We start from the raw sequence: 22,676 nt of genomic DNA, 5'->3' as shown, positions 1-22,676 counted from the left end.
AAGAATTGGATTTTATATGAGAAGTTTTAGTCTGATTTTATTTAAAAATTACGTACATATTATATATGGCACAAACTCTTCACATGTTTTTGTCAAAAAAATCCATCAAAAACATGTGTCCATAGCAGACGGTGTCCGGCTCGGGAGACATCTAGAGAATAGTCTCAAGCTATTGTACATCTGCGATCTAGACCATTCCCGGAGACTCATCATTCATTGCTGTCTCGAGACCTCGATTATTTCATGTCCACCTAAAACTAAGTCTCGAGAGAAAGTCTCGAGACTAGTCTCAGGCTATTGTCCATCTGCGATCACTTTCGGTCTCGGGACCGCTCCCGGAGACTCAACAGTCATTGCAGTCTCGAGACCTCGATTATTTCATGTCCACCTAAAACTAAGTCTCGAGAGAAAGTCTCGAGACCTAGATTATTTAATGTTCACCTGAGACTAAGTCTCGAGAGAAAATGTGAGACTCCACTCACAGTGACAAGTTTAATATAATTTGTTTTATTCATATAAATGGATTGCTTTTATAGTGGGGAGTAGAGAAAAGGGACTTTTGGATGATGAAATGGGTGGATAGAAGACATGAATTAGGAGCGTGTTCCATACTCGTTAATGAGCTGAGGCTAGAAGATGCACAACAATCTCGAGACTACTCTCGAGACTGTTTTGTTTCAGATGGATACGTACCTTTAGACGTATTTGCCCACTCCTGCTTCAGGCATTTGTGGTTTTTCGTTAAAAAACTTCTCTCGTCGATTTATTGTACTGTTTCGTATTATACGCTGCAAAGTTTGTTTGAACAACATAGTCGATAACGGGTCTCCTTTCCTCAATCACTACTATAACTCAAATGCATCCACATCTTGGAGGGGTGCATTCTAATAACTCTTTTTGTTTGGGGGTATTTGAAAATTATTTAAGATTATTAATAACTTCACTGTTCACTATATACGAGTTATAGGGCACTTTAAAATCAATAAATGACATATTCACAGCAATACCGGATTTATCAGAACATTAATATTTGATCTGTTTTGACCTAGACTTCCAGAATCCTCACTCTTGAGGTCTTTGTTGCACACTTGTTTTTGATCTGTTTTTCATCATAATAGTCAACACATCATGCATTGTATCAAATAAAGCTATTTCTCTATAGTTGTTACAGTCTTCTGGTCAGGGCCAGACAAAGGGGCAGATTGTCCCGAGCTTCAGGCACAGGGGGGCCTCTCGAGAGGCTTCAAGATTAGCAGGGGGCTCGGGACCAAACTATTCCACCAAAAGTCTCTCGGCGGCCCTACTTCTGGTAGCTCTTAGCTTATTCAAAAGTTTTTTTTAATATTAGAGACTTTTTCTCTTTGAAACTCATCGACATTTTGCTGTCATATTATTAATTCATTTTATATATAGTGTAATCGCCTGTCTTGACTGTTTTTTCATTTCGGGGCTGTAGTGGTGAATCCAAGTTTCCTCTGCTATTATGAATCGACTTAAAAAAACCGAATTTTGCTTAACCACGTTATTAAAGCCAGGAAAATATTTATTCGAATACAGTTTTGGTGAGTAGGCCCAAATGTATTCAGTTTATGGTCAGAAGTTTTTCAGACAACCCTCGTAATTGATATAGTTTCCACTTCTTTGTGGTACTTGGGGATTGTAACTTTCTCTCAATAACCTCCGAGATCCGAGACTGAAATGAACTCAATTGACAACCTTTAAAATTAAACAGAGAGGAATTTCTTTGGTTTCCATTATGCCAAAACAACATGATATGTAAATATATCAATCTTATAATAGATGTTTATAGAAGAATTTAAAATAAATTTATTTTTCCTTGTTCGTTTGGAAGTTTCAAGGTTAGTGATAATGAATTTCTCGTCAATATAATCAGGTTACTATTCCTGGGTGAAGGATATAAGTCACAAACATTCATGTTATTAATATTATGATTATTTATTTGTGATAATTTCTGGAGTGGACAATATCGACAACTACATAGAACTAGAGAGGGCCAGAAAAGAAACTCAAAAACATTTGAAAATATGTAAAAAATACTGAAACCTCTCTATTAAAACATACTACCCGTGATCTTAGTAAACAACTTACAATCTTTTACTGGTAACATCCGCCTCTTTCACTAGATTTAGTACTATGAGATTTCTGGTTCTTTTTGAGAAAATAGAAAATATGCTAAAAGGGGGACGTTTGAACACCATTTTTGACATTGAAAAAGCCATATTGGATTGTTAACCGATGGTGGTATTTCAAAAAGAAGGACTAGCTGGTCCTTATTTCAACCCTCAGTTGTGTATCTTGAAAATTTTCAATGTTTTATTACCTTATGAACCTCCTTTATTTAATTGACTTATTTTTTGAGACGCCGTATAAACTAAAATTGTCACGGAGTTTTTTGCGAATGTTTGAAGAAATTCTGATAATATTATTCATCTTATCCTCCTTAATATAAGGTAGACTATTATAAATAAAATGTTTTCTGGAAAATAACAATTATTAATAAAATTACGACAAACAAATATTTAAACTGCTGCTTTAAACACAAGGATGGAAATATATGCGCAACAAGATTATAATTAACGTCAATCATTAAATCAACAAGACATAAATTACCAAATAGTAAAAGTGTCTAATGTGTTGTGAAATAGTAGAGCATTATTTATTTTGGTTCAAACCGTTCTAGAATACCAAAAAATCTTTATGAAATTCAGTATTTTAGAAATTACCATATAGCTGATTATTATTTGCAAGCCAGTTAATTATACAACAATTAAATAATGAGACTTCTACCGCATATATGTTAAACTTGTCCTAATAATACAATTTTTTTTAAATTACCTCTCTCATAGCTTCGGGTTTTACGAGGATGGTCCCAGAAATATCTAGCTACTTGAAAAATACCACCATTTTAGAAAGTACACAATCTATACAGCATACATTCCAAGTCCAAGAAGACTCCACGTTATTGAGTATTTTTTTGGCTGGCAACAGTAAACGTTCTCAGTAAATTTGTAAACATGGAAAAAATTGGTCATCGTTATGTGACACAATACTTTTATTTGAAAAGCGTTAACCCAACCAATATGAACTAGATTGTACTACTGGGTAAGATTAATCCTTTGTTATCAACAGTAAAACATTGGGTGGCAGAACTTAAACAAGGCCCTACGACTGCGAAAACCAGCATTGCTGTGGTCGACCAAATGAGGTGACGACTCCAGAAATGTTGAGGAAATTTCACAAAGCGGTGCTTGATGATCTTTGACTGCGCGAGCTAGAAGACCGCTCTTTTTGAAATATCTACTATGTTTTCAGCGCATATTAACTGAAAGTTTGTACAGGGTGCGGCAGCATAACTTCCTTTTTTCAAAAGTTAATAAAACTTATTGTATGAATCAGAAAATTTTTATTCGTTTTTTATAATACAGGCACATACATAAAGTTTTGTTTTACTGAGTTTTGAAGATCAAATCAGTTAGGTGACGTCCCCCATTCTCCATACACTGAGTAAACCGATTTCTGGCGTTTGTCATGACTCTTGCCAGCATAGCAGGCGTTATGTTGGCAATTTCTTCCTGGATGTTCGTCTTCAAATCTTGTAGGGTCCTTGGACGGTTCACATACACACGGGATTTCAAAAAACCCCATAGGAAATAATCACAAGGGGTCAAATCGGGAGAGCGGGCTGGCCACTCCAAATCGCCCCTAATTGAGATAAGGCGCTCTGGGAAGTGTTCCCTCAAAACAGCCATCGATGTTCTTGAAGTGTGTGCCGTTGCTCCGTCTTGTTGGAACCAAGTGTCCCCTAAGTCCAACTCATCTAGCCGTGGGAAAAAAAATTCCTGTAACATGTTTACATACCGGTGCGAATTCACTGTCACTGTGACTTCATTTTCCTCAAAGAACCAGGGACCAATAATTCCACGTGAGTAAATTGCACACCACACTGTGACTTTAGGTGAATGCAAAGGCCGTTGATGCAATTGTCGAGGATTGGTATCAGCCCAGTAGCGCATGTTTTGTTTGTTTACGGATCCACACAAATGAAAATGGGCTTCATCACTAAAAAAAACAATAGCGTCCTCAGGAACGACTTCCAGAAAAACCTCACACGCGTTCCTCCGAGAATTGAAGTCACGTTCAGAAAGTTCCTGCACAATTGCCATCTTGTATGGATGAAAATGAAGATCATCATGAAGTATTCTCCTCACAGAACGATCGGAAAGTCCAAGGGCAGACGCATGTTTGCGCGCAGAACGCCGTGGTGATCGCAACACTGAAGTTCTAACTAACTCAATGTTCTCCGGTGATCTAATGGGCCGAGGGACTCCAGTTCTTCGTCTTGTCACACTTGCAGTTTGTCTGAACGTAGTGACCCACGTAACAATTGATTTCCGGTCCGGGACAGGGGCCAAGGGGGCTAAATTAAAGCGATTCCGAAAGGCGCGCTGGGTTGCGATCACAGAACATCCGCTCGAAAAGTAAACCTCAACGGCAAACGCACGCTCCTCACTGTTCCAACGCATGATGGCGACTGAACTGTGCCGGGACAAAACTTTATAGTCCCCCCTCTCGAACGAGACCACTAGCACTCCGTTACGACATCTACCGACTAAATGGCGAACTTTTTAAAAAAGGAAGTTATGCTGCCGCACCCTGTACATGAGAAAGCTGTGCGCAAGATGGGTGCCGCGTTTACTCACAATGGAACAAAAACAACGTCGTGAAGATGTTTCCGTCGAATGTTTCACAGAAATGGAGCCGAATTTTTGCGGTGTTTCATAACTATGGATGAAACGTTGGTCCATCACTTCGCACTCGAAGTAAAATAGCAATCAAAACAATGAACTGAAAAGGGAGAACCAGAAAACAGAGATCGTTCCATCAGCAGGCAAGGTCCTGGCGTCGGTTTTTTTTGAATGCGCGTGGGATAATTTTCATTGACTTGAATCTTGAAATAGGAAAAGCTATCAACGACGTGCATTATGCAACGTTTGAGCGAAGATATAAAGCAAAAACGGTCGCATTAGGCTAAGAAGAAAGTGTTGTTTCATCAAGACAATGCAACAACTCACACATCCGTTAATTCAATGGCCAAAATTAATAAATTATAGTTTGATTTGCTACTTGTGTACCCCATTCACCATATTTAGCTCCTTCGGACTATTTTCTGTTTTCAAACTTGGAAAATTTGGTCGGTGGTCGAAGATTTTCCAAGAATAATGAGGTGATGTCTGAGAAGACAAAAACCGTTCCATCTGCAAGCATGGCGTTGGTTTTTTCGGGTGCGCTTGATATAATTTTCATTGACTATCTTGAAATAGGAAAAACTATCAACCGCGAGGATTATGCGAAGTTATTGCAACGTTTGTGCGAAGTAATCAAGCAAAAATGGCCACATTTGGCTAAGAAGAAAGGATGGATAGGAAAAGGAAAAACCGGTTTATAGGTTTACTAACACTAATATAGTCAGTTAACGTTTCTAATGATAGCAGATGAGCAAAATAGAAACTGCGAGACTTTCAGGTAGATTTAACTCAATATTTCTCAATGAGAAAGCTCTATACAAAAATTGTTTTGAAAAACATTTCAGAAGAGCATGAACAATATTAAATTTCAACTGCAGGGGACTATTTGAAACAATCAAAAAGTGATCCTATGCTGGAATAAATAACCGCAGATCATGACGAAACTATTCCACAAACTCCACCATTTCCACGATGACACCATGCCAAAAAGGAATTGCAAAGAAATTTAGATAAGTCCTGCCGGAAAACAAAGATTTTCAAGAATATGTGTCTGCCCTCGGAATATAGACAGGGAGACTTTTTATGACTGAACCATCTTCTTTTTGTAAGTTTTACGCGTTTCGTATTTGCGAAACGTACATGAATGAATTAAGTGGGCGATAAAAGTTGGTTTTTTTCTTCAAACCGAATCAACAGTAGTTATCATCTAATGATCCAAGATCAAAGAAAGCTCACATGTGCTGGTCGAAATGAAAACGATGCTCATCTGCTTCTTTAGCAGTTGCAGGTGATCCATAGAGACTTCGTTCCATCTGTAACGATCTTGTATCAAAAATTATATCGAGAAGTACTTGATAGGCTTCGAAAAACAATTGGGTGCTGCATCATGACAATACACATTACTTCTGTGCGATAAATTTGATTTAGTTTTTAGCTTCCAAAAAGGTTCCAGTGCTACCACAGCCACCGTATTTACCAGAACTTTCCCTCCAAATTAAAAATTGATCGATGGAGGACATCCAAACAACCGAGAAGGGAGTACTCTAGGTGGTTCCAGCCAGAGATTTCTGAAATAGCTAAAACGCCTCGAATAATCGCCTAATAATTTCATAACAAATCATTTTTACAGCATCAGTCTCATTACTTAATTGTCAGATCTCATAGAAGAAGATAGAATCTCGTAAAGAAGTTCGATTTTTAAAGAACTGAGAATAATACAGTTGAATGATAAACAAGGTGACCCAAAAAATTAATCAAAACTGATTAAGTGGTCAAGTTGATTTAGTAATGAAGAAATTGGTATAATATTCAACAACCATGCATCAAAAAATGAACACACTACCACTTCACCAACAATCACAATTCCACTCTTTGAATGCATTTTCTTAACGAGATTCTTCGGAGACCGAGGGTAAATTGAGTTTTCTTTCAGTCTTTGAAAACCTAATTATCGAAATACGTATCAAACAATATGTCCAATATGAATAACATCAACGGTTCCAGAACTTCTATCTTAGATGTTTTAAAAGTACTTCGAGTTAAGAATCAGTAATATTACAGTACCTAAGAATACAAGACTGAGTCTGATTCTATTCTCTGAGAAAATTAGCTACATAAAACTTATATTTATAAAAGAAGAGAAAATTTTGCTTAATCTGATTCTATTTGAAATTCTAAATTTAAGAAGGAAGTGGTGCTAAAAAATATAGTTTAGACTGATTCTGTTTGACATTCTAATATTTCCAAAGAAAGTGATACTAACAGAGCCGCTGAGAAATCAGCTGCTGAATATAACTGAAAAGATATGAAATAGAAGGTAAAGTCTAGTTCCGAATATCAATAGATGTTAAAGTTTAGGTTAGTTTGATTCTAATTTAAAGTTTAAGATTTCTAAGCCGAGTAGGACTAAAAGGGTTGCTAGGAAATCATTATCTAAATATAACTGACAGGATATATTATAGAAAACAAAACGTAGCTTAATTAATTCCATTTGAATTAAAAAATAAATGGATCATAGAATGCGAAGTATAAACATCAGGAAAATAAGAAAACTAAAATAAAAACAATTTAATAGTTTAATCGAAGATATCAATAATGAAATTTTGAAAAAAGGGCAAGACTAAAATAATACATGTTGGGTATATTCACTTTTGAAATAATAAAAAACGCAAAACAGTAATTAAAATAACTGAATTAGATAAATTTTATTGCTTAATTAATGACACGGGCTATCAAACGACACCTCATTTAAAATATTTTTCCTTCATACCTTGGTCGAAAGTACGTACTTTCGTCCCTAGCAGGAGGGACGGAAGTACGTACCTTCGAACAAGGTTTGAAAAAAATTGTATACACTACACGAAACTTGAAAATTTACAATTTTTTTTCTCTCAAATAATATCAAAGTATTAAAATTAGAACCGATATTAAATTGCCTTTAGATTAACGTTAACCATATCAACAATTAATTTAACAAAAAATAACAGCAGTTCAATATAATGAATGGTGGGTCACAAAATAAGTGTTGGAAATGAACAACACTTCCTGAATGTTCTCAATTAGAACAGCCAGGTCACAGTGATACGGACATATTTGCTTATAAAAAAAATAATTTGTTTTTGTATGATAATTATGATAACCTCAAAAATATATTTTCGTTTGTCTGTTGTTTGCCCTTCAACAGTATAACTAAAAACTTTGAGGTTATCGTAGTTTTTGTTGAACCTTTTGCTTAGCCCCTATGAATAAAAGATCTGACACCGCAATTTAATATACTCATGTTCAATAACTGATTGTGACCATATCACCATAGTGGTAATTCAATATGAACATAAAGATAAACATGAATTTTGAACATGAGTTTTTTATATCTGATTCAGAATTATAAAATGAAAGAGCAAATATTTTGATCTATAAAATTTGTTATTGTAGCTACTAGAACGTAGTTTTAAATTTCAAGGAAATATATTTTTTAACAAACTTTTATTAGCTCAGTAAGTATATATTTATGTAACGGAATCTTTTATTGTGATTTTTACCCACTCCGAAAATTCGGATTTACAGTAGCGGCTTGTCTAATAAAAAATATTTTTAGATATTTTTGAAGTTAGACCCGATCAGAATAATCAGATAAATTTATCAAATTATTGTATTGCCATGGGTCCATGATAGGTATGCGAAGTCACCTATTATTAAAAGAAAGTAGCTTGAGTCATAGACCCAGGCTTCCAGAGAAAAAATAGCTTACAATTTTTTATGTAACCCCACAATAATAATTTTAGTTCTGTTACAGTTTAATACGAACGATAGTTGGCGCTCGTTTTCAATTATAAAAACGTCAGCACTCCCAAATTTTTCCATCGAAGTTTTGATTCTTTTTATTTGTATAAGATTCAATTTTTCTTGAAAGTAATATAAGTTTCTTCATGAAACAGCAAGGATAAAACAATATGGCACCAGAAACAGCTCATAAATAAATATCTATGAGTTCTGTGTCTAGCCAATTTTTATCATCTGGTAATTTTATTTTCACTAGACACTACCAGGTGTCCAGTAAAAGAAAATCTTAGCCGGATTTGTTAATTAATATTCTTTCCTTTTTTAGTCAGAAGAGATAATATAAATTCGGCGTTTTTTAAAGTCGCAGACTCTCCATAAAGACTTCATTTATGCTTATCTTGATCTGATCCAACACTTAGTATTATATAGGTTTAGAAAATGAGTGCACCAGATATCGCAAACAATTGAGTGCTACTGTGCATTGAGTTTGACGCAGCTTCCAGTGCTACCACAGCCACCGTATTCACTAGATTGATCGCCCTGTGACTTCTTGCTTTTCCCCAAATTAAAACGTCATAAAAGGAATCTATTTTGAATAGATTGAAGACATCTAAACAACTGCTTGAGACCAAAGGAAGTAGGACTAAAAAAGACGCTAAGAAATTAATAGGATATGTAGGTAATAGAAGGCAAAGTCTATCTTAGTCAGATTATATTCCGAACAAACAGACGACCATCTGCTTCGAAGTGCTTCGTTCGCGAACAACTTTTGTTGGAATTTTCTCAGCATTTCTTTGCACCAAACGACACGAGCTTTTATTGAGCGATTGTCAAAATATGCTGTATACAACGCGAACAAATATTTTTGACAGCAACAGACAATTTTAGACAACCTTCATGAAATTCATCCTGTAGCGAAGCGCGACCACGATTTAATTCAGAAAACCAGCGAAATACGCTGGCTCGAGATGTTGCTTTATCACCATGCGAATGATCGTCCACACTGCTGTTGGTTTAATCCAAATCGGAAGTCATAAAAAATAATCGTAAGAAAATGTTCACGATTCAATTCCATTTCTTGACAGAAATGAATATTCCAAGTTTCAAGTATCTGTAAACAACTCGTATGACAAAACGTTCTGAGTACGTTCACCAATAAAAATATCAAATTTAACATATTCACATTAGTATTGCCATATTTCAAAACTCAGTAGTAAAGCACTCGTAGCAAGCAGTTTATGCCTAGAAATTGAGATTAGGTATATTTGAAAATTTGATTAAAGAACAGCTTCTACCTAATATTGCACCAAACTTAATTATAGAAAAGCTGAAATAATTGTATTTTTGTCTCTCTGTAATCAATCTTCTTCTTCTTATGACGCCGTCTCTCTACGGAGGCTGTCGATCCAAATGGCTATTGTAGCACGAGAAACCGCAGTTCTGAAAATTTCTGTAAACGTCTGTCCGAGCCATCTGCGCAAGTTTTTCAGTAATGATTTTTGACTACAGTCGATCTACCCTTCTATTATCAGGCGAAAAATCTCATATCGCTCGACTCTCAGTATATGTTCTAGGTACTGCAACTTTCTCTCCTTGATTGTCGTGGGAAGTTACCCTTTTGCTGTAGGATCTCTATGTTTGTCTTATGTTCCATCCAACATATCCTCAGCATTCGCCTGTAGGCGTACATTTCTAACGCATCAATTTTCTTCTCTGTGGCCGTATCCATGGTCTAAATTTGGCATCGACCAGAGGAAAGAAACACATTGAGATACCACGAAAGTACATCCAGCAACACATTGGCAACACTGTGATACTGCAACACGTCGAGAGCAACAAACAGATTGCAGACATTCTCACCAAGCCACTCAACAGAAGAATCTTTGAAACATTCCGCTGTAAATTGGTCAAGGAGGAGTGTTGAGAATTGATCAAATTGACAGCTGGCCCGACCTATCCCAACCTTGAGCCTAGTCTTACCTCACACTATTTTGTTTTATATAGAATCAAATTGGTAACCATGTTCATGTTAATTTTTAATTTAGTTAAGTTGGCAGACGATAAGCACTTTTTGATATGTTCACGCGACAGCGAAAAAGCGAATAGAAATGGCGACAAGCAAACGTGCTCCAATTTGTAATCTCAAGAATTGTTAAGTATTGATCAACAATCCGACGATTGTTTAGCAAGAGTTTTATTAATCAAAACAAATACTGTCAAACGATTCAAAAGGTATGCTCATTTCGTATCAAATTAAGCTTCATTTTTGTATTCAAATTTTGTTGCCACATGCCAAAACTTTCTTCATTAATTTTCTTTCACAAAATTGTAAGAATTGTAAACAAACAAATAAGTTGCTTTTATATAAAGTCCTGAATATTTTTCTTATTAAAATTGTAAAAGTTAGATACTGATTTTTGTGTACATCGACAGGTACCCCTCAATAAACTGAACATTTTGTCAGCTTTGGACTTCATCATTTCTCAACAAAGAACCCAAACCCACTGAAAATAACAACACAGCCAAGCATTCGGGTTCCGAGTTCCAGGCTGAGGTTGAGGTTTGTCAGAAGTGTCCTCATGTTGTTCAGAGTTTTCCGCGCTTGCTCAATTCTGGATCTGATTTCTAGTTTTGGGTCGCATTGCTGGTTGACTAGCGTGCCCAGGTATCTTAGAGATGACACTTGTTCAATGATATGTTGGCATTTCTTTGTATTCTTAAGAATACCAATAGTTTGGTCTTGAACGTATTCATATAAAGGCCGAATTGCTCGCTATAACGTACATAAGAGATAGTTCCGGTAGGCTACTGGCCACTACCACGTTATCATCTGCGTAACGAAGATTGTTTATAATAATTCCATTGATCTTTAGACCTCCAGTTGTATTCTCGAGGATTGCCTCAGAGTAGAGGTTAAACAGTAGGGGAGACACTACACATCCTTGTTAGAAATAGTAAATATTCTTTATTGACGAACTTTACAACAATCGAGGTCATATTCCTCTAAGGGTCCTTATTATATAAGTATTTTCGACCGGACGTTATTCAACCGCCAGTCGAAACTCCACCGATGGTTAACATCAGTTCGGCATTATAACTCATTTGCAGCCATCCGTTAGCCAACCGGAACTTTGTGCTGAAAATTTTGCGTTGGCTGCACTGATAGTTCAATTTTAACCAATCAGATCCTAGTGAACTAACATTTCCCGGAGACAGTGTGTCAGTCAAAAGTCGAAGTATAGTTTTGTTTGAAGTTTCCACGTGTACTTTCAATATTATATAAATTTAAAAAGATTTAATTGCAAAGGAAAAAGAGTAATCAAGAGTATCAGATGACTCATCATTAATACTATATTTCCAAAGTAGCCTGTTTCGTAAAATTCGAGAGAAGATGATGGCTCAATTAATTTAAAATAATATATAAATTGAGTTCATAAAATGCAAGCCAAAGTAAACAAAAATTGAGGTTAGAAAGTTTCAAGTCTCGGTTGACTCTTTAAACTGAACTTTCGTTGAACCAACCGACAATCAACCACCTGTTCAACACCTGGCTAACGTTTATATATATTCGGCTTCAACCAACAGTTGAATCTCAACCTTCGGTCAACCCACCCACTGAAGTAGAGAAATTAATTTCATTCACGGTTTTTTTTGAAACTTCGTTGTTTTGGAAAAAATCGAATGGGTGTCACGTCTAGTACCCTAGAAATTGGACACCCTTAAGGTAGTTTTTCTCTTGGTTTTCTTAGATTATTTACGTAATAAAAGGAAAGCTTGTATAATTTTTGTGTACAAGGATTTTGTGAGACGACCGGTATTTTGGTGGTATTTACATTGTTGTCAGATCTTTACTTTTTCCGGAAATATAATGAACATTGTTATTGAAATCACCATGTATATTTTTCGCTTTTCGAAATCATTATTATTTTTCACCTAATGTTCCCTATACCTGAATGCCATAATTTCGAGTTATAGCTAAATTTGCGCTATCTTCGCCGAAGTTAAAATAATACATTTAGGTGGCTATGACTGCTAAAATAACAAATTTGACGTTTCAATAAATTATTATTGTTAAAGTTTATTAAAAGTCACAATGGATCGTTTATCTGAAAAAGAACGAGTTAATATTTTTAAATTAGGATATGGTGATAGGCGTAGAAGTTAACAAGAAACGTTTAATATCTTTAATAATTTATATCATAACCGAAATCCCATAACAAGATCTACTACTAGTAAAAAAATTAGTAAAAAAGTTAACGAAACTGGTCCACTGTAAAACTTATCCAAATCAGGGCGTAAAAAACTGCATCAACTGAAAACAAATCTTTAGATTTAGAGAAAACTCACTCTTTATAAATGGAAAAGATTTTGAACATCTCATTATTTAATAATTTTCTTCACTTTGTTGTTTGCTTGTAAGTGAATTTGCAATCCCCCATTTTTAAATCTTGATATTAAGCTTTTCGTATTTGACACTTTATGTTTAGGATTAATTTTACTTCAGGGTGAATTTCTTTTATTTAACTGATGTATTGAAAAAAAATTTGTTTGAAATTTGTTTTTTATATGGTATTATTATGGGAAAAATTGGGCTTGATTTACTTAAGCATAACGTTGTTCAATTATCTGGCTATTGAATATCTTAAAAATATCTAAGTATAAAGTTAATAATCTCCATTTATGCTGCTCTGTCGCTTTTAAGCTTCTGAAATTCTAAATGAATGAACTATACGGAATTTTTGAATGTCTATTAAATTACGAATCTTTCTTAACGATAATTTATTAGATGCCCTCTATTGCATGGTCTCCGATACGATGACCAAAGATATTATAGCTGGATATTTGGTTTACACTACGCGCTCGTGTTTACCGACACGTAGGCATATTAATGAAATATCTTAACAAAAAATAATTTGAAAATCTATAGTTTATTTTTAAAAATGTGCATCTACCTTTAGAGATACGTTCTTAGTATACGAGGGGAGTTGTCTTACTCACTTTTATTGCACTATTATTAAAACAGACTAAAACTGACCCATAAACCATTTTTAAATTCAAAAAATGAACGGAAAATGTCTTTTTATAAGATGTTCAGTACGAAAACTTGATCAAAACTAATTCGCTCAGTTATTTCTTACCGTAAGTTCACCATACTTCAGGTTTCTCTTTGCGATTTCTTTTATACTTCCATGGTATAAATACATTTTTTGTATAAGAAAGCTGTAAATTAATGATTATATAAAAAGACATGGAAGAAAATTTTATTAGAAGAGCCTTCTTTTCAAGTCGGAGGATTCTCCAATTATGCAAATCCTCCATGAGCTAGAGCGAGGTAAATTGTAGAGTGAAGACATTATTCAGGCAACTAGACCGACAGGGCCTTCCCTTTCTTAGTATTAATATTTTACCAATTAGATAATGAGGCTTGCAGCAGGTATATACTGCTGAAACTAGATTAGATACAATAAAAAATGGTACAAAAGAGACGTACTATTTAAAATGTGGCGTTTTATGACAACATAAGAAAAACTGTTATTATGAGTACTGCAATTATGAGTACTAAATATTCTCCCCTTCTCAACAGCACATATATTTCTGGAAGAATACCATAAAAATGATTGAAATCAGAGTTCATTACACTCCTAAGAAACAGTCGCCAAAAATGCGAAGAATACCGTACGATTAGTATTATGGACCATATTTTAAAGCTTTTTCTCAAAGTAATCCAAAAGAGAATCCACAAATTATGTAATCACTAAATACCTCCCAACAGGGTTTATAAATGCAGCGGAGTATTGTTCTCAGTACGGATCCTGATACAAAGATGCAGAGACGTAAATTACGATGTGGATGCATGTTTAATAGACTATGAAAAGGCATTCGATTGAATGAAGTATGTAAAAATGATGGAGATAATTAGGAATGAACACTAACGACCTGGGAATAACTTGAAACATCTACTGGAACTAATCCACAAAACTTATAATCGAAGCAGAAAACACAGAAAAGGTGAAATTAATAAGAGGAATCCATCAAGGCTGCATATATTTTTAAGATATGGAATCCATGTAACGGATTCCACCAGGAGAGTGATGAATATGTGGAACTCTTATAGCCTACCCACTAAACCGCCATCTTCTGTCATCTCCGTTCAACCAGGGACTATTGTGATATTACTTCTGGTTAGTGGGTCTGTCCGTGTATGATGTTTCTACTATGAGATAATAATACCAGGTAGCCGTCTACATTCTTTTGCCTAAGAATTCTCATAGGTAGCAATCAGTTGCCAACATTCTACCTTGTGTAGTATTACCTGGACGATATTATCAGGATTTATGCTGCCGACAGTCTCTTCTATCTCCTCTTTTAAGCCACATTGTGTGAAGATACCTACGGAAGTAGCCGTGTCCCATCAAAAGGTAGGTAATGTAGAAGTTCACTTCTCCAAACTTCCTTTCGGTCCACAGTTTAAGGTCTTTTATTAGTCGTCGCGTTTTTTCAGCTGATTTATCTTCTGTCCATCGTTGTTGCCACGTCCGTTTTGTTCTAGTGCGTTCGATTGTTGCAGCATCCTATCCTATTATATCTGAGCTGCTTCTGTAAATCCTCTTACACTCGAAAGCCAGGAGATCCACGGGGATTATGCCTGCCACCACTAGAACAGCTTGTGCAGAAGCAGATAGGAGATTCTCAGTGCACCTTATCTCTGCACCATCGTCATCGCTTTGCAGTATTTCTTTATTCTCAGGGCTTCTGCCCTCAGCAAGGCTGCAAATTATCTTCAATGTAATATATGAGACAGAAAAATGTATGCTGCTAAATGGATACAGACTAAAGAATATCAGATATACAGATAACACTTGTATTTGATGAGAATATAAGATTTACAAAGCCTAATAGATAGTATCACCCACCACAGTCAGCAATATGTCCTGAATATTAATGTTAAAACAAAAAAACTCATAATTATAAGTAAAAATAAGATCACAGGAAGCCATCTCTATATCAATAAAGTTCCAATAGAAAGAGTCTTGGTACTATTATAAACGAGGAGTGGACAGACAACAACCAGGAAATAAGGACACGCGTCGAAAAGGTAACATCCGGATGAGTGCCTTCGTCACAATCTCTTACCTGAAATGAAAATATGAATGCTAAGATGCTAAGTTTTCTCTGTCCTGTTTATGGTATTGACTCCTGGACATAGTAAAAAATTAAAAGCATTAGCATATAGACGAATAGTCAAGAGCCCCTGAATCTCTTGGGTAACAAATGAAATCCTCACAAGAATTGAAAAAGAGCGAGAAGTAATGATAACCATAAAAACTCGCAAACTACAGTATTTCGGCCACATAATATGAAACGAAGCCAGATATGCATTGCTCTAAGCCATACAGCAAGGTAAAATATGTAGAAAAGGAGGTCCAGGAAGAAGACGAACATCCTGACTTAAGAATCTTAGAACCTGGTTTAATAAAACCTCCCCTCAACTCTTTCACATTGCTGCTGATAGAATAAAGATTTCTATGATGATCGCCAATAATAATATTATAAATAAGCATTAAAACGTCCACTGCTATTATCTATTAATACTGAAAAATGTACAAAAATACAAATTTCAGTCATCACACAATGCAAAATAAAATGTTGAATAATTGCCAACATCCTATTTTAAAGTTTACCGTTTTTGTACGACGCCGTAAACTACAAAAAAAGCTAAATATCAAACCTAACACGTAATAACGAAGGTTGAGATAGGTTACGTTGAAATAATCCCATGAACGTTCCAAACTTCTCTGTATTTGACTTTTTTATTATCAATAAATAAAGTTTTATTATTCTTAGAAGTATCTACATGTAGTATAAATATTGTACACTCTTTCTCTATCTAATAATTTCCAAGGAATATTTCACATTATATATATAAATTAAAATTTCATTTATTACTGTTAATTTTTTAAAGAAAAAAAAAACGTTAAAATATTCCAGACATGAAACAACTTGTCTGTAGTATTACAACGAAGGAATTTCACATCGAATGGAATGCATTTGTTTATAGCCGAGTAGATTTCACTTCACAGTCAATTTTTTGCTCTTACACAAATGACGTCATAAGAATACATTCGATCATTACACTTAGCCCCATCTATATTAGAATAGATTAAGAGAAAGGTTAATAAAACAATATTGTAATCACTGGGAATCATTATTAGCACATCCAAACGGAAATATAACATTCAATTTAAATAAAATCCACATTATTTAACCTTTGGAAATAGAATCGTTTCAATTTAAAATATTATAGATAGGTTCAAGTTTAGCTAGCTGTCTATAATAGAATTTGGGTAAAGATGATAACGTGATTACTGTTATAACATTTCCAAGTAATGGATTTGAGTAAAACCTTCTGTTCGAAATGATAGGTGTAAATAAAGGTAATACTGATTACATATAACACTATCATTACTCAGAATAATTTTAATTATGTACTTTATTATAGGATTCCGGTAATACTGGTTGCATAACCACAATAAAAGAACTGTAGTTCAATAAAAGTTTCACTGGTTGTATAATAAATGTATTCGTGTAATACTATCATAATTAATAAATTTATTTTTTAGAGTGTAATGACATCATTTTTTATTAATGCTTTATAACTTGAATACCACGAGGAACAATCTCTCGAAGGTAAAAAGAGTGGCTTCCATAAGTGTAATCAGGGCAATGAAATCATGCCCAACAGCTGCATTAGAAGTGATTCTAAATCTCCCACGTCTCCACATAGATCCAAATACTCTGAAAGCCCGGACCACACACAAAGCATTTTTTGAGCAGAAATTAATGGAATTAAAAAATCTGTCCAGTATTTCTAGATAATGACTATCTCAAACAGGAAATCATCATCCTGTCTGATAGTAAAGCAGCCATTAGAGCTTTAAATACCAATATCATAAAATCTACACTTGTTTGAGATTGCGTAGACAAATTAAACGAGCAGGGCAAGAAAAATAAAATTTCCCTGCAACGAATTCCGGAGCATATCGAAATGGAGGAAAATAAAATAGTTGATAAGCTGGCTAAAGGGGGCAGACAAGTCCTTCATATGACCTGAACCCTCCTAAGGTATCAGCTGCAGAACAATAGAAAAAGTAGTATATATATATATATATATATATATATATATATATATATATATATATATATATATATATATATATATAATATATATATATATATATATATTCTATCTTTTGTAACAATGACACACAGATCATCTTTCCCATGTTCTCTCTGTTTTGGATCATATTTTTGCATTTTGTGATATTTCCATTCTTAGGTCTTCTATTGTCTTTATCCATGTGCATACTTTTTCTTAACAATTCTAAATCTATTGTATCCAAATATCCGATATGTTTGGTTAATGAAACAAAATTGATATTGTTAAATGTTTTATTAAATTTCTATAATACTAATATAAATAATTTTAAATTATTTAACTATATTAAGCAGACTTTGGGCTTTCTTTGAACGTTTCAGGTGGTATTAAAAATTCAGGTATTGGCTGGATTTCAACCTAAAAAATTAACAAAACAATATATTAAGTATAAAATGAATATTCATTACTACAGAAAACTCACTTTTGTAGCTTTTAATGCGACCCCTTCAGGTAAATTTCTTTCTATGTATTCCAATACCGTATCTGCTGTTGATCCTGTTAAATGCTTATACTGTACGAATGAGTAATAAGTTCTGTGTTCGTATTGCACTCTATGTTTTTTATAAATATGTACTGATTTTAACACTGTGTATCTTTCATGGTTTGGTTTACGTAAATTCCATCTGAAGATGAATCATTTAAAAATTATTTGATACAATGTAAAATAACTTACGATTTTACTGGTATATCTAAATGATTTCCTGTAGTCACGGCGAATTTACAGAAACTTTTTAAAACTGCTGGATCATTTCCTTTTAATTCTAGTTCTACAAATTTATACAATTTATCTGGCTCTTCACCTGGGTTATTTTTAATAGAAATCGCACAAAATGTTCGATGCACATTGGATATTACTGGATATTTATAAAAAATATGGCGTAATGTGTTCTGAAAAATATTTAAGATTTATATATTGGATCAAGTTATCAAATATAGAAATTTTACCATATTTTTATTTAGATATCAAATTATATTCAAATTAAATACATTAAATATCTTTAACCTCAAATTCAATTTAATTGCGTTTTGTTCTTCTTGTTTATATGAACCATATATCTCTCTTTATCAACAATTCTATCCAGGAGATATACAGTTACTGTGTACACAATGGTTCCCAGTACTTAATCTTTCACTGGTCTATTTTTGAGACACGACTGTGAAATATTATTATTTATTAATTATAACCTCACTGTGCTAGGGATCTATATTTCTCGTTCAAATTTTATTCTTTGGTCTTCTGTAATTTTTTAAATATTTCATATAGTCTGGAAAACTTTGCAAACTAATTTTTCATATTTTCGTAGATATGTTTCTTTTGGTAGTTAAAATAGCAATCGAAGTTATCACTGTCTCTACAACGCCGACGCAAAAACCCCCAAAATTCTGTCTTTAAATGTATTTCTCTTGCCATCTCTGTCGTTTAGTTTTGAAGATTGAAACGAAAGTTTTATCAGATCGAATCATTTGGCAGTTGAACATACGATTGTCACCTACCGTTGTCACTAATCGCTAAATGACAGTTAACGAGCAAATAGAGGAGCATCTTGTCGAGTTATTACTGAATATAAATAAATGCTGCTGCAAATGTCAAAATGTTTAAGAATTCTTTATCATGGTATATTTTTACCCTTTCATTACTGGAATTAATAATTAAAACTCATCCAACACTTCATGACAGTAGTCATGGTAAGTTTTTTTCCAAATTGTGTCCTTAAATGACATTAGTGATATTAGCATGATCTCAAATTATCTTTTCATTCTAGGCTTCATCAGCAAAAATCCAAGATATTTCGACGACGAATTTTCGCATTTACATGAGGTAACAGATTAACACATTTATTACTTAACAATTTTTGTATACATTCTTGAAGAGTATCATGGATCCTTATTTCTACAAATAAAAATAGTAAAGTAAAAAGGTGGAATTTTCACACCTTTATTTTTTTTTTGTTATTTATAAATAGTATAAATAACACATTTTTTACTGCCACACATTTTTTTATCCCCTGAACGAATTTCAAATTTTGCTACTTTTTGTGGAATGTAGTTGTTGTTTATGTTGTAAAAAATGATCATATGATGACTTTAAAAACAAGTTTTTTTATTTTCGTCATTAGTTTTTTAGTAAGTTTGACTTAATTGCTATGTATTATAATAGTTGAACTATATTATTGATTATATTAAAGGATTTATGGATTTCAAAATTCAATATTTTGTAGTTATTAAATTAAGTTCATAGATATTTTTTTCATATTTTATGTTTTAAAAGTGAGATTATGTATATAGTGAGCACACTTAGATACAATTCTCTCCATTTAAATCCACAGTTTCTTTTTTAATGAAAACTAGAGAATGATCAAGTAAATTGGTTCTTTGGGATATGAACTCTTTAAGAAACTTTATTATAACATGTAGTATTTATTTAAGTTCAATTTACAAAAGGAGTCTCTACATTTGAAATAATTTTGATTATTCCAGGAATTTGGTTTACTCAGAACATCCAAGTTAAGTGATGTACCATTAAAATTTCATATGAAATTTGAACCAACTTTTCTCGATTTTAACCATAGGTAATGCATGATAGTTTCCTTGAACAATTGTTTACTGTTGTAATTTATTTATTTTTCAGACCGCTGGGTATACCCCATTTGGAAAAAGTTACTTTATTTAATATTGATAAAAATAAAAGCATCCATATGACATCAATATCTGGAAATACTGTCCACTTCCATAGCTCCTTTTTTGCTGATAGGGTAAGTAAATAATTAAACTCTTCTTTTTAATCCTATATAAATTATATTTATGTATCATTAAAATTAAAAATATTGTGAAAAACCAAAGTAAACCAAAAATTCAAAATTCTTCTTCCCTTCCCGAACTACCCTCATATTTCTGTTAAAAAATATGTTTCAGTTTTATATATTGTTTTAATTTATATTTCTTGTTAAATACTACTACATAATTTTTCTTTATTTTTTATAAAGATTAATAACATTTTCATTAACAGTCAATAATTATTATATTTACCCTTCTTTAAATTACAAATTTTATTGATTTATACAGAATAATTTTCCCATTATGGTTGATGCCCAACAGATGTTTTTTGAGTTACTATCTTTAAAGTTGTTTAAATCATAATGAAATCATAGAAGTTTGTACTTATATTATATGTACATGTATATTATACAACTATTAAGATTTTCAGTACTTAAAAAGGCTTTCAGATATTATTTTATCTACTAATATTTTCCCCAAAATCTACAAACTATTTGTAGATTTCAGGACATGTTACCATTTGCAATTAAAGAGTATATATTAGCAGCATATATGTTGATAAAACATTAACTGTTTTGAAAGGGGTAATAATATTGTATAATCCCATATTGTTACTAGTCATAAAATATTACTATACTCTTTGGAATCACAAGAATTATTTGTTTCACATAATCATAATATTACTATTGGGCACATTTATGAATATAAAATAGTTGTTTATGATATAAATGTTAAAAGATGAGTTTATGAAATGAGCGGAGCAAATTATACTACTACTACCACTGGCACTATGGTCCTCAAAGAGCCTTTGGCTCGTCTACCACATTTCTCCAGTCATTGCAGTTCAATGCTCGGCGTCTCCATCCCTTCACACCTAGCTCCGAAAGGTCCTCTTCAACATCATCCAGCCATCGTTAGCGCTCCAAATGGCCTAGCCATCTAGCTGGGATCATTTGTGACCAAAAATAATGACAACTCGATGGAAATAAGAGAACATGTGAAACCTGGGAATAGAGCATATTTCAGTCTCCAACTACTACTAAAGTCACGTTTACTGAATTGTGGAACAAAAAGGCGGATCTATCGCACAATTCTCTCGAAATTTCATGAACATAATGAAATGACAAATCTTATACAAAGTTTTTGTGTATATCTGACCTATTTGGATAATAAAATATGCGAATTTGGAATGACATTAAATTTAAAAATGCATTTCAATATTTAAGTAATCACAAAACGTGTTAAAAATACTTTCAACACACTTTTATGTGAACAATCACATTCAACGCTGTTGACTGTCATTAAAAGTAACGTTTTAATAGCAGTAGTACAAAAAAGATTGTTTTTTCAATTGGGCTTTACACTGAATGGTTAAAATGATCAAAATAGTCATAAAATGAATAATTAAGAGTTAATTTTTGTTTTGGCGGACATTTGCAAATCAACTTCTTTTATTTATCTATGGAATAGTTAATCAGGATTCTTTGCTATTTCCTTCATTTCATCTTTTTTTTTGTTTTTTGAAGATGTTATGTCTAAAATATCATTTTATATCCTTCATATTCACTTTTCATTAAAAGTTCGTTCTTTATCAATAAAATTGAGTCAATAGAAAGATAAATTATAGTTGCAAGTTTAGTAAATAAACAGTTTTTTCACTTATAAATGTATTAAAATGATTTTTATTAGTTAGTTATACAGTTATTGCACAAAATAATGTGATTTACATATTTTTCAAACTCTTATATTGAAGCTGTGGTTTTATTCCAAAAATAGGTATGAATAATGAAATACCACAGACTCTGATATATGTACCAAAATATTATAACATCTAGATGAATGAAAACTAATTCATAAATAAGTAATCAAAACACACAAATTAATTACCAAACATACATACATAAAAAATGACAATTGTCTCAAACTAGTTAAAAACCAAGACACTTTCTCTATAATGATGATGTTGGGTTCATGAATTTTCAATATAATTCTTTAGTTTGTACTTTACTATTTTACCTGACTATCATTTTGTTGAGAATTCCTCTAATACATTGTTATCAAAGAAGTTATAGAAATTATAAGGGTTTTAACCAGTTTTGAAAGCCTCTGATAATAAAAAACAAATTCTTAGAATTTAA

General features: G+C 33.1%; 2 protein-coding genes across 2 annotated transcripts in view; one reads left to right on the top strand and one right to left on the bottom strand.

The window, feature by feature from the left end:
- Positions 1-17,984: 17,984 nt before the first annotated feature.
- LOC130891276 (28S ribosomal protein S10, mitochondrial) lies at positions 17,985-18,955 on the bottom strand. Its single transcript, XM_057795913.1, has 4 exons — positions 18,709-18,955; positions 18,437-18,651; positions 18,185-18,386; positions 17,985-18,120 (listed from the first exon to the last, which is right to left on the bottom strand). Exons 1-4 carry the CDS (start codon positions 18,709-18,711, stop codon positions 18,049-18,051), a joined length of 492 nt encoding a protein of 163 aa, XP_057651896.1. The 5' UTR covers positions 18,712-18,955; the 3' UTR covers positions 17,985-18,048.
- Positions 18,956-19,185: 230 nt separating this feature from the next.
- LOC130891565 (transmembrane protein 131) overlaps positions 19,186-22,676 on the top strand; it is a 29,184-nt gene continuing 25,693 nt past the window's right edge. Inside the window, exons 1-4 of the mRNA XM_057796390.1 lie at positions 19,186-19,449; positions 19,527-19,582; positions 20,242-20,333; positions 20,393-20,516. Of these exons, the coding sequence (XP_057652373.1) occupies positions 19,356-19,449; positions 19,527-19,582; positions 20,242-20,333; positions 20,393-20,516 (366 nt within the window). The 5' untranslated portion in view covers positions 19,186-19,355. The remainder of the gene's footprint in view (positions 19,450-19,526; positions 19,583-20,241; positions 20,334-20,392; positions 20,517-22,676) is intronic.

The sequence above is a fragment of the Diorhabda carinulata genome, chromosome 3, assembly GCF_026250575.1.
Source record: "Diorhabda carinulata isolate Delta chromosome 3, icDioCari1.1, whole genome shotgun sequence".
In the NCBI taxonomy this organism is placed as follows: Eukaryota; Metazoa; Arthropoda; class Insecta; order Coleoptera; family Chrysomelidae; genus Diorhabda; species Diorhabda carinulata.
This window is presented reverse-complemented; position numbering and strand designations above follow the sequence as displayed.